This window comes from Emys orbicularis, chromosome 12 (assembly GCF_028017835.1).
Source record: "Emys orbicularis isolate rEmyOrb1 chromosome 12, rEmyOrb1.hap1, whole genome shotgun sequence".
Lineage (NCBI taxonomy): Eukaryota > Metazoa > Chordata > Testudines > Emydidae > Emys > Emys orbicularis.
In genome coordinates, this window is record NC_088694.1 from 35,447,261 (window position 1) to 35,462,541 (window position 15,281).

Sequence of the window (15,281 nt, forward strand, 5' to 3'; positions counted from 1 at the left end):
AGGATATGGTCAAATGTAAGTTACTAGACTCAAGACAGGGCAACTGGGTGAAATTTAATGGTTCCTGTTATACAGGAGATCAGAAACGATGATCTAATGATCCCTTCTGGGCTTAAAAATCGATGATTCTAGGCCAAATAGAAAATCCATGTGAGTTAAGCTTCCAAGTCATGTGGCACTTTTGACATCCACCTCTCTCTCTCTCTCTCTCTCTCTCTCTCTCTCTCTCTCTCTCTCTCTCTTTCTCTCTCTCCATGGATACCCCTCTATCTATCTATCTATCTATCTATCTATCTATGCTATGTGTAGGATTCAGGAAAGACTTACCCATTGACTTCTCATTACTAAATTTAAACACATGCATACTTCTTGATGAGTGCTCCAATTATTATTCTGATTATTTTCCCTCAATGTTACATCCTGGGGATGTTTGTTTGTTTGTTTGTTTGTTTGTTTGTTTGTTTGTTTGTTTGTTTGTTTGTTTGTTTGTTTGTTTGAAAATAGTCTTCATAACATAAAAGATCTTTAAGAATAAATAAGGGAAATCTACTGTCTGCAATGTACCCCCATAAGTCACCAATAAATCCAGATCATAGGTTTGGATAGTCAGGAATTCTTGCATTTTAGATGCTCAAACGCACTTGTTCTCCATTGACTTTCCTTATAATTCTCACCTAAAAGTGCTGTCTGCCAGAGGTCGTGGATCATAGTATCTTGCACACCTAATGTGTTCCTGACCTGCTCATTCACACCGACAGGGATTAATAATAATAATTATTATTATTAAAAAGCCCCGTGAGGTCAGGAAGTGTTTTTTATCCCCATCCTCTCTTGGTCAGTCCCCATTGCACTAAAGGGGACTGACGCACACACGGCCAGATTTTTGTAGGAATGTAGGCATCTAATACTCCAGATCTGCATCTAGTAAAATTTTCTAAAGTGCCTGTCTCCAACAGAAATCAAAGAGAGTTAGGGGTCAGGTTTTAAAGGGCATTCATGTGCCTAAAGATGTAGATTGGTGCCTAAATCCCATTGATTTCAAAGGACGCTAGGTTTCCTGGTGCTTTTGAAAAATCCCACTAGGTGCCTAATCATCTTTAAAAATCTGGCCATGGTTGCTTAACCTCCTTAAGCTCTTGTGAAAATCTCACTAGGAAACTGTCTACTTCTTTGGATACTTAAATGCCTTTGGAAATCTGACCCTACATGACTTTATTAAAAAGGATTTATACTACTAAATTAGTTGGATGCATTTGAAATTCTTGACATAAGTGACTCACCCTGGAAGTTGTTAGTGGAGCAAGGAATTGAATCTTGTTTTTTTGGGTGTTTTTTCTTTTTTTTCAATCTCAGGATTGGTTGAGAACCATTGCATTATAGTTCCTCCAAATCACCAGATTTTCCTTCCTCTCTGTCTTAGATTGGGCATGTGAAATGTAGTTGCTCTTGTAATCAAGGGCAGCGCTGTGATTCACTTCAGTGGCTTCAGGATTTGGTCCTAAATCAGCCTGAGGCAAAACCCTTAATGTAATGGGGACAACCTCTTCCCGGCCACTCTCCTCCCCAGTGCCCCCTTCACTTCCTCGTTCCTCAGACTGTAGATGATGGGGTTCAGCATGGAGGTGACCATAGTATAGAAGAGGGACAGCAACTTGGCATTCTCTGGCATGTGGCTGGTGATGGTGGTGATGATGCGGGTGTAGGAGGTGAGGATGAGGGTGAAGGGGGTGGCAAGGAAGACCACGGGGACCGTGATGTACAACATCTCGTTAAAAAGAAAAAACTGGAGGAGGATAAATGGAAAAAAGAAGACAAGGAGCAAAAGAAAAAAGAAGAGGACAAGATAAAAGCTGAAGAAGAGCAGAAGAGGAATGAGGATGAAGAAAAAAGAAATTTGACGAGGAAGAGAAAAAGAAACAAGAAGAGGAAATAAAACGTCAGCAAGAGGAGGCAGCTGCACAATTGAAACAGAAAGAGGAAGCACATCAGCTCTATCGGGAAGCTTGGGAGCTCCATCAAGCAAGAAAGGAACTCCCCAGCAAAACCCAGAATGCACCGGATAACCACCCTGAGGAGAATTTCTTTAGCAGGCTGGACTCAAGTCTGAAGAAGAACACTGCTTTTGTTAAGAAACTAAAAACTATCATAGAACAACAGAGGGATTCCTTATCTCATGATTTTAATAGCCTCAATTTAAGCCAGTACATTGCAGAAGCTGTAGCTTCTATTGTTGAAGCAAAGCTGAAAATATCAGATGTGAACTGTGCAGTGCACTTGTATTCTCTGTTTCACCAGTGCTATGCTGATTTTGCTCCATCACTTCTTCAGGTTTGGAAAAAGCATTTTGAAGCAAGGAAGGAAGAGAAAACTCCCAACATTACCAAACTAAGAACTGACTTGCGTTTCATTGCAGAATTGCAATAGTTGGGATTTTCACTGATAGAGAAGGTCTATCTTTAATCTATGAACAGCTAAAAAACATTATTAAGGTTGATCGAGAGACCCACGCTTATGTTTCTGTGGTAATAAGCTTTTGCCGGCACTGTGGAGATGATATTGCTGGTTTGGTACTGTCATAACTATAAAGGGAAGGGTGACAGCTCTCCTGTGTACAGTGCTATGGAATCCCTCCTAGCCAGAGACTCCAAATCCTTTTACCTGTAAAGGGTTAAGAAGCTCGGGTAACCTGGCTGACACCTGACCCCAAGGACCAATAAGGGGACAAGATACTTTCAAATCTTCGGGGGGGGGAAGGCTTTTGTGTGTGTCCTTTGTTTAAGGGGTTGTTCGCTCTTGGGACTGAGAGGGACCAGACATCAATCCAGGTTCTCCCCATCTTTCTAAACAAGTCTCTCTTATTTCAAAATTGTAAGTAAAAGCCAGGCAAGGCGTCTTAGATTTACTTTGTTTTCTCAACTTGTAAATGTACCTTTTACCAGAGTGTTTATTTTTGTTTGCTGTACTTTGAACCTAAGACAGAAGAGGGGGGTCCTCTGAGCTCTTTAAGTTTGATTACCCTGTAAAGTTATTTCCATACTGATTTTACAGAGATGATTTTTACCTTTTTCTTTAATTAAAAGCCTTCTTTTTAAGAACCTGATTGATCTCTCCTTGTTAAGATCCAAAGGGGGTTTGGATCTGTATTCACCAGGAGTTGGTGAAAGGAAGGAGGGGGGAAGGGTCAATTTCTCCTTATTTAAGATCCAAGGAGTTTGGATCTGTATTCACCAGGGAATTGGTGAAAGGTTTCTCAAGGCTTCCCAGGGAGGGAATTCTTAAGATGGTGGCAGCGGACCAGAGCTAAGCTGGTAGATAAGCTTAGAAGTTTTCATGCAGGCCCCTACATTTGTACCCTAAAGTTCAAAGTGGGGATACAGCCTTGACATGGTGGCACAGCGGTGGGATCGTTTTAAACCCAAAAGCCAGTAAGAGATTTTTTTCCCCTTCTAGCTGCTTGGAGAGCAGAGCTGAAGGTAGATGCATATCTTATCTCTCCTTGCCTGAAGGCAGAGGTGTTAAGTTTTTTTAACAAGGTCCTTTGTTAAGAGAACGGTTCAATAAGTGAGCAAACTTTGATCTGGTAAAGGTAATTTACAATCTGAATTGTTTTTTTTTCTTTTTACATCCTCGGAAGTAGCTAGTTAGAAAGTCTCTGTTAACTCAGCAGCACTCAGCAGGAGCCTGAGCTAAATACATCCCAGTTTCAGTCAACTGCAGAGGGTGTGACCCAGCACAAGAAAACAGGAAAATGACTACCAAAGAAGCAGCTAACAAAATAGAACTGGCCAAACTAGAAGCAGAAGAAAATGAAAGAAAACATCAAAGACTGCTTCAAATTAAAAAACTTGAACAGGAGGCCCATGAAAGAGAAGAGAAAGCCAAACAGGAGGCCCATGAAAGAGAAGAAAAGGCCAAACAGGAGGCCCATAAAAGAGAGATGGAACTGAAAGAAAAAGAGATGGAACTGGAAGCAGCAAGGACTAGGCAGGGTGCATCAGACCATCCTAACAACTCCTCTCCAGGTACCACTTCCCATCCCAGGAAATTCCCCACCTACAAGGCAGGCGATGATACTGAGGCCTTCTTAGAAAATTTTGAAAGGGCCTGCCTTGGATACGACATCCCTCCAACCCAGTACATGGTAGAGCTGAGGCCGCAGCTCAGTGGACCCTTAGCAGAGGTGGCGGCTGAAATGCCTAAGGAACACATGAACAGTTATGAACTTTTTAAAAACAAGGCCAGAATCAGAATGGGGCTAACACCTGAGCATGTCCGTCGGCGGTTCAGAGCCCTAAGGTGGAAACCTGATGTGTCATTTACCCGACATGCCTACCACATTGGGAAAAATTGGGATGCCTGGATATCAGGAGCAAATGTTAAATCTACGGAAGAGTTGCCCTTCCTATTGCAAATGGAGCAGTTTTTAGAGGGTGTTCCTGAGGAAATAGAAAGGTACATCCTAGATGGGAAGCCCAAAACTGTAACCGAGGCGGGGGAGATTGGAGCCAAATGGGTGGAGGTGACAGAAAAGAAAAAAGCTAGTAGCAGTTGGAGCGAATATCAGAAGGGGCAAGCCGAAACAAAACCTTATCACCGGGGACAACCCAAGGCCCCACCCACATCCCATGGGAAACCCCAGACGCCTTCTCACCCCACAACACCAGTCTCCAGCAACCAACATCGCCCCGGTGATACCTTAGCAGGGCGATGTTTTAAATGTAATGAACTGGGGCATATAAAGGCTCACTGCCCCAAGAACCCCAACCGATTACAGTTCATTACACCCCAATCACACCAAAGAACCCCAGACCCAGATGCCTCTCTCATACCCTCGGAGCGAAGGAAAACCTTGAGAGTGGGTGGAAAGAAGGTTATCGCTTGGAGGGACACTGGGGCACAAGTGTCAACTATCCACCAATCCCTAGTGGACCCCAAACTCATCAACCCTGAGGCTACAGTGACAATTCAACCCTTCGTGTCACAGTCTGTAACCTTGCCTACAGCCCAGTTGCATGTCCAGTACAAGGGCTGGTCAGGAATGTGGACTTTTGCAGTCTATGACAATTATCCCATTCCCATGCTGCTGGGGGAAGACTTGGCCAACCATGTGAAGCTAGCCAAGAGGGTGGGAATAGTCACCCGCAGCCAGGCTAAGCAAGCTTTCACCCCCATCCCTGTTCCTGAGCCGTCCACCAGGGCCCCGTCTGTGTTACCGGAGACCCAAAACCAGGTGGTGGAACTGGATCCCCTGCCAACGACTGCAACAGCCGTAGTGGATCCAATCCCAGAAACCCAGCCAAAGCCAGTCCCAGAACCGGAACTGGCAATGCAACGAGCACCAGAACCATTGCCAGCACTGAGTCCAGCACTTGCAACCCCGTCTACAACTCCAATGCCAGAGGGCACCAGCGAGCCTAAACTGGCGGAAGCAGCAGATAACCCTACCCAAGAGGCTCAGCCAGAGCCTAAAATACCACATAGTGCACCAGCGGACAGTGGTTCAAGGTCAATGGAAAAAGCCCCAGCACCTGCATCGCTTCCAGAGGGACCAAGTCCCAGTCCACAGTCCAAGGAGGAACTGATGTCTCCAGCATCAAGGGAACAGTTCCAGGCCGAGCAGGAAGCAGATGTCAGCCTTCAGAAAGCTTGGGCGGCGGCGCGGAGTACCCCTCTCAGCTCTTCTAACCGATCCCGGTTTGTTGTAGAAAAAGGACTTTTATACAAGGAGACTCTTTCTGGTGGGCACCAGGAAGACTGGCATCCTCAAAGACAGCTGGTAGTTCCCACTAAGTATCGGGTAAATCTCTTGAGCTTAGCCCATGATCATCCCAGTGGCCATTCTGGGGTGAACAGAACCAAAGACCAGTTGGGGAAGTCCTTCCACTGGGAGGGAATGGGCAAGGACGTTGCTAATTATGTCCGGTCTTGTGAGGTGTGCCAACGAGTGGGAAAGCCCCAAGACCAGGTTAAAGCCCCTCTCCAGCCACTACCCATAATTGAGGTCCCATTTCAGCGAGTAGCTGTGGATATTCTGGGTCCTTTCCCAAAGAAGACACCCAGAGGAAAGCAGTACGTACTGACTTTCATGGATTTTGCTACCCGATGGCCGGAAGCTGTACCCTTAAGCAACACCAAGGCTAAAAGTGTGTGCCAGGCATTAGCAGACATTTTTGCCAGGGTAGGTTGGCCCTCCGACATCCTTACAGATTCGGGAACTAATTTCCTGGCAGGGAACATGAAAAACCTGTGGGAAGCTCATGGGGTGAATCACTTGGTTGCCACCCCTCATCACCATCAAACCAATGGTCTGGTGGAGAGGTTTAATGGAACTTTGGGGGCCATGATACGTAAATTCGTAAATGAACACTCCAATGATTGGGACCTGGTGTTGCAGCAGTTGCTTTTTGCCTACAGGGCTGTACCACATCCCAGTTTAGGGTTTTCACCATTTGAACTTGTGTATGGCCGCGAGGTTAAGGGGCCATTACAGTTGGTGAAGCAGAAATGGGAGGGGTTTACGCCTTCTCCAGGAACTAACATTCTACACTTTGTAAGCAACCTACAAAACACCCTCCGACACTCTTTAGCCCTTGCTAAAGAAAACCTAAAGGATGCTCAGGAAGAGCAAAAGGCCTGGTATGATAAACATTCCAGAGAACGGTCCTTCAAAGTAGGAGACCAAGTCATGGTCTTAAAGGCGCTCCAGGCCCATAAAATGGAAGCGTCGTGGGAAGGACCATTCACGGTCCAGGAGCGCCTAGGAGCTGTTAACTATCTCATAGCCTCCCCCACCTCCAACATAAAGCCTAAGGTATACCATGTTAATTCTCTTAAGCCCTCTTATTCTAGAGAATTAAACGTTTGCCAGTTTACAGCCCAGGAAACTGATGACGCGGAGTGGCCTGCAGGTGTCTACTATGAAGGAAAAAGGAATGGTGGCGTGGAAGAGGTGAACCTCTCCACGACCCTGGGACGTCTGCAGCGACAGCAGATAAAGGAGCTGTGCACAAGCTTTGCACCGATTTTCTCAGCCACTCCAGGATGGACCGAACGGGCATACCACTCCATTGACACAGGTAATGCTCACCCAATTAGAACCCCACCCTACCGGGAGTCACCTCATGCCCAAGCGGCTATACAAAGGGAGATCCAGGACATGCTACAGATGGGTATAATCCGCCCCTCTACCAGTGCATGGGCATCTCCAGTGGTTCTAGTTCCCAAACCAGATGGGGAAATACGCTTTTGCATGGACTACCGTAAGCTAAATGCTGTAACTCGTCCTGACAACTATCCAATGCCATGCACAGATGAGCTATTGGAGAAATTGGGACATGCCCAATTCATCTCTACTTTAGACTTAACCAAGGGGTACTGGCAAGTACCACTAGATGAACCCACTAAGGAAAGGTCCGCCTTCGTCACCCAGGCAGGGGTGTATGAATTCAATGTACTCCCTTTCGGGTTGTGAAATGCACCCGCCACCTTCCAAAGACTTGTAGATGGTCTCTTAGCGGGATTGGGAGAATCTGCCGTTGCCTATCTCGATGATGTGGCCATTTTTTCTGATTCATGGACAGAACACCTGGAGCACCTGAAAAAAGTCTTCGAGCGCATCCGGCAGGCAGGACTAACTGTTAAGGCTAAAAAGTGTCAAATAGGCCAAAACAGAGTGGCGTACCTGGGACACCAGGTGGGTCCCCTACAGGCCAAAGTGGATGCTATCCAAAAGTGGCCGGTTCCAAAGTCAAAGAAACAGGTCCAATCCTTCTTAGGCTTGGCCGGATATTATAGGCGATTTGTACCACACTACAGCCAAATCGCCGCCCCGCTGACAGACCTAACCAGAAAGAAACAGCCAAATGCAGTTCAGTGGACTGATAAGTGTCAAAAGGCCTTTAACCAGCTTAAGGCAACACTCATGTCTGACCCTGTGCTAAGGGCCCCAGACTTTGACAAACCGTTCCTAGTAACCACAGATGCGTCCGAGCGAGGCGTGGGAGCAGTTTTAATGCAGGAAGGACCGTATCAAGAATTCCATCCTGTCGTGTTTCTCAGCAAGAAACTGTCTGAGAGGGAAAGCCACTGGTCAATCAGCGAAAAGGAATGCTACGCCATTGTGTACGCCCTGGAAAAGCTACGCCCATATGTTTGGGGACGGCGGTTCCAACTACAAACAGACCATGCTGCGCTACAGTGGCTTCATACCGCCAAGGGAAATAACAAAAAATTTCTTCGGTGGAGTTTAGCTCTCCAAGATTTTGATTTTGAAATACAACACATTTCAGGAGCTTCTAACAAAGTGGCTGATGCACTCTCCCGGGAAAGTTTCCCAGAGTTAACTGGTTAACAATTGTTCTTGAAATAAAACATATTGTTAGTTTTTATATAATCAGTAGTATGTCTAAAGGTACATGTGTTTTATTAACTCTGTTTTCTCCTAGAGCTCCAGGAAGAAATCACAGCCAGTGTGGAACCGGACGTCCAACACTATCTGTGATTTGGGGGGCGTGTCATAACTATAAAGGGAAGGGTGACAGCTCTCCTGTGTACAGTGCTATGGAATCCCTCCTAGCCAGAGACTCCAAATCCTTTTACCTGTAAAGGGTTAAGAAGCTCGGGTAACCTGGCTGACACCTGACCCCAAGGACCAATAAGGGGACAAGATACTTTCAAATCTTCAGGGGGGGAAGGCTTTTGTGTGTGTCCTTTGTTTAAGGGGTTGTTCGCTCTTGGGACTGAGAGGGACCAGACATCAATCCAGGTTCTCCCCATCTTTCTAAACAAGTCTCTCTTATTTCAAAATTGTAAGTAAAAGCCAGGCAAGGCGTCTTAGATTTACTTTGTTTTCTCAACTTGTAAATGTACCTTTTACCAGAGTGTTTATTTTTGTTTGCTGTACTTTGAACCTAAGACAGAAGAGGGGGGTCCTCTGAGCTCTTTAAGTTTGATTACCCTGTAAAGTTATTTCCATACTGATTTTACAGAGATGATTTTTACCTTTTTCTTTAATTAAAAGCCTTCTTTTTAAGAACCTGATTGATCTCTCCTTGTTAAGATCCAAAGGGGGTTTGGATCTGTATTCACCAGGAGTTGGTGAAAGGAAGGAGGGGGGAAGGGTCAATTTCTCCTTATTTAAGATCCAAGGAGTTTGGATCTGTATTCACCAGGGAATTGGTGAAAGGTTTCTCAAGGCTTCCCAGGGAGGGAATTCTTAAGATGGTGGCAGCGGACCAGAGCTAAGCTGGTAGATAAGCTTAGAAGTTTTCATGCAGGCCCCTACATTTGTACCCTAAAGTTCAAAGTGGGGATACAGCCTTGACAGGTACTGTAACAGGGCAGAGGTGAACCCCATGGATTCCCTGCTAAAAAAGCTGGCCGCACCCTGCTTCCAGGCCAAGTGGCTGTAGATGGTCCATGACTTTCATTATCTTCTCCACTAGTGCACCCTTCTCATTTTCAAAAAATAAATTGATCCACGTCAGATTGAAATACTGAAAAACACAGTGTACCTTTTTTACAGTTGTAAATGTCAGACTGTGTGTATGTTGCCAAGGTTACCTTGTAGTGAATGCACCGTTGGACTCACAAGAATTAAACTTGACCTATTGCAGCTTGTTTTTCTTTCCTATACTCTATCCAACATATGCAGCTCAAAACATTGCATTTATATAGCTTTTACTTAAATTACCTGAGTCATGTGGACTTAAAGATTTACCAAGAGCTTGACTGAAGAATGCAGTTTCGCCGGTGGACCATCTTTGGGCCGCGGACCACAGTTTGGGAACCCCTGGTCTATAGTATATATTGTAGAAGTACCTAGGGCAAAAATCAGTCAACAATCCTCTAGATTGTTGTGCCGTAGGGGAGGGAAACCTTCTCCGTAATGAATTCTGAGGAGATCTCTGCTAAGTTCCAGCCTGAAGAAGAGAAAAGCATGGATGACACTTGCAGTGGGAAAATCAATATTATCTGGGGATACAATTCTGAGGATAGAGCAACAGAGGGTCCTGTGGCACCTTTAAGACTAACAGACATATTGGAGCATAAGCTTTCGTGGGTGAATGCCCACTTCATCAGATGCATCAATGCGTCTGATGAAGTGGGCATTCACCCACGAAAGCTTATGCTCCAATATGTCTGTTAGTCTTAAAGGTGCCACAGGACCCTCTGTTGCTTTTTACAGATTCAGACTAACATGGCTACCCCTCTGAATTCTGAGGATACAATTAATACAGGTATATATGGTCCCATTCTGTCACACTCAGCAATGGCAAAAGCTGTAAAAAGTTTGAAATGGTCTTTGAGTTAACGTGCCCCTTTTGCTAATCAAAATTCTTTTCTGTAATGATTGCAACTTCATCAACCTCTATTGTGAGCTTTCTACAAAAAATGGGAAGCCAACTCTGTGTGTAGACAGTTTGCTGTTTTAAAATCCTTTATACCTTAATGCTTTGTTCCAACTGCTAAATAAAAGTAAGCTTTTGGTCATGATATCACTGGTCACAGAGTCCCAAAGGGAGGAAACACAGGTTCACCAAACCCCAAAGTGTGGGGTAGTGTTCCCAGGTTTTCGTGTAAGAATGGAAAAATTGGAAAATGAGATCCCCAGATAGATAAGGACAAGAGACTTATCACCTGCGTGGGTGCTCTGAAAGAAACTCGAAAGTGGACAGCTGTGCAGCGAGCCATATAATTGTGACTCTTAGTTTTAGCGCAAATTCCCAATCACAGTGTGGAGAAAATCTCTTTGTGTTAAATATTCAAAAACTTTCAAATAAGGGGAAAGAAACCTCATAGTGCACATCTCTGGATCCAGTAAGGGAGGCCTCCAGCAAAAAAGAATGATATAGCTTGACATCTTGACATCGTAGACATCTACTTTCTAAAGTAGACATTACTAAAATTTAAAAAAATAATAATAAATAAAACTTTTCTAAATGGAAAGCAACAACCGTTAGTCTTTCAGGGTTTCTGTATATAACAAATCCCTATCTTTCCTGTCTTTCCCAACACACACACACACACACACACGATTCAAGATTTTGGGTTACCCTTAATACTAATAATTCATAAGAGCTGTGCCTTGGTCCCCATGCTGGGAGGAAGAAATGTGGATGAAATCAAATGTGTTCACAAGTGATGCAAGTGGAAAACTTGCAATTGAACATTTTATTTTATTCTACTTCATTTTATTTTATTGCACACCCCTGGGTCCCCACCAAAGAAAGGATGAGCTTCCCAAATTTTAGACCATACAATACTTATGAAAATATCGGGTGAAAGAACAGTGCATCAGGCAATATCTTGAGCTATGGTTCTGTGGCACCAAGAATATGTATCTCCTTTCCGCATCCCCATTAACAAAGTTCCACTACAGCAGGCCAGCAAGCAACCTCTGATTGGGCCAGGGCCCAATGTTTGCACAGGGATGTTTCACTGAGTCAATCATTGTCCTCTGCCCAGGACACAAGAGACGAAAAGGAAGAGTAGCTCACCATGGGAACAATTTTCCAAGGGGTGTGGTGGATTTTCCATCAGTTGGAGTCTTTAAGTCCAGACTGGATGTTTCTTCCTAGAAGATACAACTAGAAGTGATGCGCTTAATGCAGGAATCATGGGGTGGGAATCTCTGTCCTGTGTTGTGCACAGGTTTGGCAGAACTCATTTCTCTTAATAATTCTGATGGATGATATCAATGCTTTTTAAAGCATTTTTTTAGATTTTTATTGATTTAAATTTTCACAGTTGTGTGAAATTGGGGGCAGGGCAGGAGAGTATTTAGTGACAGTAGACATTGAGGTTCAAAAAGCTAAAGCTTTATTAACCATTAAAACACAATTTGTCAGCATCCCATATCAAAATGTACAATAAATATCCTTCAATCAACAAATCATACCTGTTTTTACTATTAATTCGCTTGTAACAAGCCTAATTCAAAAGTCTTAATCACTGGATTTTGACACTAATAATTTTAAGCACCATTTTTTTCCTTTGCATATCCGTAAATTTCAGTTATTATCGATGGAAATATTTTTCTAAGTTTAGATATGTGCAGTGAAATTGATGTTTACAGTTCTGTCTTCTGAATATAGCACTGGATGGTGCATCATCATTAGACCTGGTTGAAATGTCCAGCTTTCCATTTAAAAACACTGATTCAATGCAACTGATGTGTTTTGTGGGGATCTATTGATTTAGTTGAATTTTTTGATGGGGAATTATTGAAATGTTTTGTTTTGGCTTTATTATAATATAATATAATATAATATAATATAATATAATATAATATAATATAATATAATATAATATAATATAATGATAGTCAAAACTCCTTTGGAACTCCTTACCTGAGGAGGTTGTGAAGGCTAGGATGATAACAATGTTTAAAAGGGGACTGGATAAATTCATGGTGGCTAAGTCCATAAATGGCTATTAGCCAGGATGGGTAAGAATGGTGTCCCTAGCCTCTGTTCATCAGAGGATGGAGATGGATGGCAGGAGAGAGATCACTTGATCATTGCCTGTTAGGTTCACTCCCTCTGGGGCACCTGGCATTGGCCACTGTCGGTAGACAGATACTGGGCTAGATGGACCTTTGGTCTGACCCAGTACGGCCTTTCTTATGTTCTTATGTTCTTAAAACGAGACTTGAGTTCTCAATGACACTATTCCTAGGCCAGAACAAAAGGGATTCTGCCATTATGGAGACAGCTTATGACAGAGTCAAACATCTTGCTCTGCACAGACAGCAGTGGGGGGGAAGGACTGCCTCCTGGATTATGCCTTATGTCCCTTACAGGTCATGTTTCAGGATTTCAGCTGGCTGCCTGCAGGGGTTCGGAAGGGATTTTTTTCTACCCTATTTTTTTTTAATCTCCTTCCCCTGAAGCATCAGGGATGGCCAGAGCTGGATATGGGACATTGGCAGAGAGGCTTGGGGCTCTGAGGTGGCACCGAGCGTTTTCTCTCTCTCTCAGGTGCTGGGCTGGATGATTCTTGCTCACGTGACCAGAGTCTAACTGATCGGATGTGTGAGGTCGGGAGCATTTCCCCCCTGCTCAGACTGGCAGTGACCTTGGTGTGTGTGGGGGTCACTTTCCTCTGCAGCGTGTGTGTGCGGGTCACTTGCCAGGATTTTCTGGGTGTCTCTCACTTAACCATTTCCCTGCCATTGCGGGGGCCTCAGGCATCAGAACACCTTGGTCCCTCCTGCTCACTGCCTGTGGCACATCACAGCCCCATCTCCTGAGGGCTGTGATACTTTGGTCTCCTTTGGGTTGTGGGGTTCGGTGTCAAGGTGCTGGTGGGCGGCAGGGGCGGTGGCCTGTGCTGTACAGGGAGTTGGACGAGATGATCTGGCAATCCCTTCTGGCCTGACACTCTATTGGTTCATCTGCACGGCAGTAAAAATCCCATGGTGCCAAGTCTCAGCGCCTGGGTCAATGGACTGGGGGTGGCAGGGCTCAGGCTGAAGGGCTCAACATAGCTGTGTAGATCTCTGGGCTTGGGCTGCAGCCTGGGCTGAGACCCATCTCCACTGCAGGGTTTCAGAGCCTGGGCTCCAGCCCAAACATCTACACTGCCATTTTCAGCCCTGTCGCCCAAATCCCCACAAGCCCAAGTCAGCTGACCTGGGCCACCCCAGCCTTGCTGTGGGTCTTTTATTTCAATGTAGATGTGCCCCCTGATTCCCAATGTCTGGGTGTGGGTTTCACTGGCAGGCACAGCGCTAGAAGTGAGGTGTTGCAATGCATAGGTCCCTTTGGAGATCCAGCCCCGAGTCACTATTTTACATGCGGACTTTGTTTCAGTCTATGGAATTCACCAAAATCTTATTATCCACCAAACTCCAACAAGGAAAATACAGCTCGATTTTATTCTGAACACAGAGATCCTGGTTCTGATGGAACTTTTAGTTTAAAATCTTTGCACATTCGCAAATGTTATGAGCTCACAACACCAAAGACCTAGCATGAAATAAGGGGCTACACAACATCTGAGCATTACCCTGTAAATCAGCTGCACTCATCATTAATTTGTCTTTCAAAAAATACCATGGCCTTTCTGAATTCTTGTCAAGTCTACACGTTTACTGACATTTTTTTTTCTCAGAGCCTCTTTCACCTCTTTGTTTCTCAGGCTGTATATGAAGGGATTGGCCATGGGAGTCAGAACTGTGTAGAAGAGAGAGAACATTTTGCTGAGTTCTCTGAGTGTCTTGGTTTTTGGTAGCAGATACACAATGCTCAAGGTCCCATAGAAAATCATCACTACAATGAGGTGAGAGGAGCAGGTGGAAAAGGCTTTTCGCCTCCCGGTGGTGGAAAGGATGCGCAGGATGGTGCAGATGATACAAACGTAGGACGTCACAGTTAAAGTAAATGGGGGCAGGGTCAATAAAGTAGCCACAATGGTAATTACAAGCTCCACCTGGTAGATGTCATTGTAGTAGAGATTTATTATTTGTTTAACTGTGCAGAAGAAATGGTCAATTTCATTGGGGCCGCAGAAAGTTAATTGTAACACCATACCCGTTACTATGGAACTAGCCAGTAACCCACTCAACCAAGACCCAGCTGTTAGCTGGAGGCAGAACCTGCCATTCATAAGGGTTGCATAATGCAGTGGTTTGCATATCACTAGATACCAATCATAAGACATCGCTGCTAGGAGATAGCACTCAGTGGCTGCAAGGAAACCAACAAAGTAACATTGTGCGATACAGCCACCAACAGAAATGGTTCTGTCCCCAGTCAGGAGACTGGCCAGCATGCTGGGCAGGATGGTGGAGGTGTAGCAGGTCTCAAAGCAAGACAAGTTCCACAGGAAGAAGTACATGGGGGTGTGCAGGTGCTGATCAACCACAACTAGCACAACGATGAGGAGGTTCCCGGCCATGGTCACCATCAAGAATGAGTGCATCCTCATAGGGAGTTTTACCGGTATAACTATTGTGGTATATTTACATTGGCATATTTCCCTGTATAGTGTCCCAAGCTGAAACTAGTTTGTGGTGAAAGATTCTTACTTCTTGCATTTGGTTTTGTCTTCAGTAGAAGGCCAGTACTAGGTCTGGATCACTGGACTGTACTGGGAGGGAAGACACTTGCCCTAGCCACACTGTGGTTATTGTTTGGACTAGCAGACTGTGATCAGTGACTCTTCACCTGCACTCTTTTTACCTCTTCTGCTGCGGTGATGCATTCTCTATTTGTGCCTCTTGTTGTTACGTTCATGGCACACACAGAAAGGTGTTAGATAAAAACAGAGAATATTGT

At 44.7% G+C, this 15,281-nt stretch overlaps 1 protein-coding gene across 1 annotated transcript; it reads right to left on the reverse strand.

Annotated features, from left to right (window-relative positions):
- Positions 1-1,522: 1,522 nt before the first annotated feature.
- Positions 1,523-14,901, reverse strand: LOC135886053 (olfactory receptor 10J1-like). Its single transcript, XM_065413942.1, has 3 exons — positions 14,727-14,901; positions 14,128-14,474; positions 1,523-1,783 (listed from the first exon to the last, which is right to left on the reverse strand). The coding sequence occupies exons 1-3, from the start codon at positions 14,899-14,901 to the stop codon at positions 1,523-1,525; spliced, it is 783 nt and encodes a 260-aa protein (XP_065270014.1).
- Between the last annotated feature and the right edge of the window lie 380 nt (positions 14,902-15,281).

Excerpts from the sequence above, each read along its gene's own strand:
- LOC135886053 (XM_065413942.1), bottom strand. The coding sequence starts at position 14,901 with ATGGCCGGGAACCTCCTCATCGTTGTGCTAGTTGTGGTTGATCAGCAC. Across the intron at positions 14,475-14,726 it reads AACCATTTCTGTTGGTGGCT|TTAAACAAATAATAAATCTC; the intron begins GTATCGCACAAT and ends TCTTCTGCACAG. Across the intron at positions 1,784-14,127 it reads ACAGCCTGAGAAACAAAGAG|TTTTTTCTTTTTAACGAGAT; the intron begins GTGAAAGAGGCT and ends ATCCTCCTCCAG.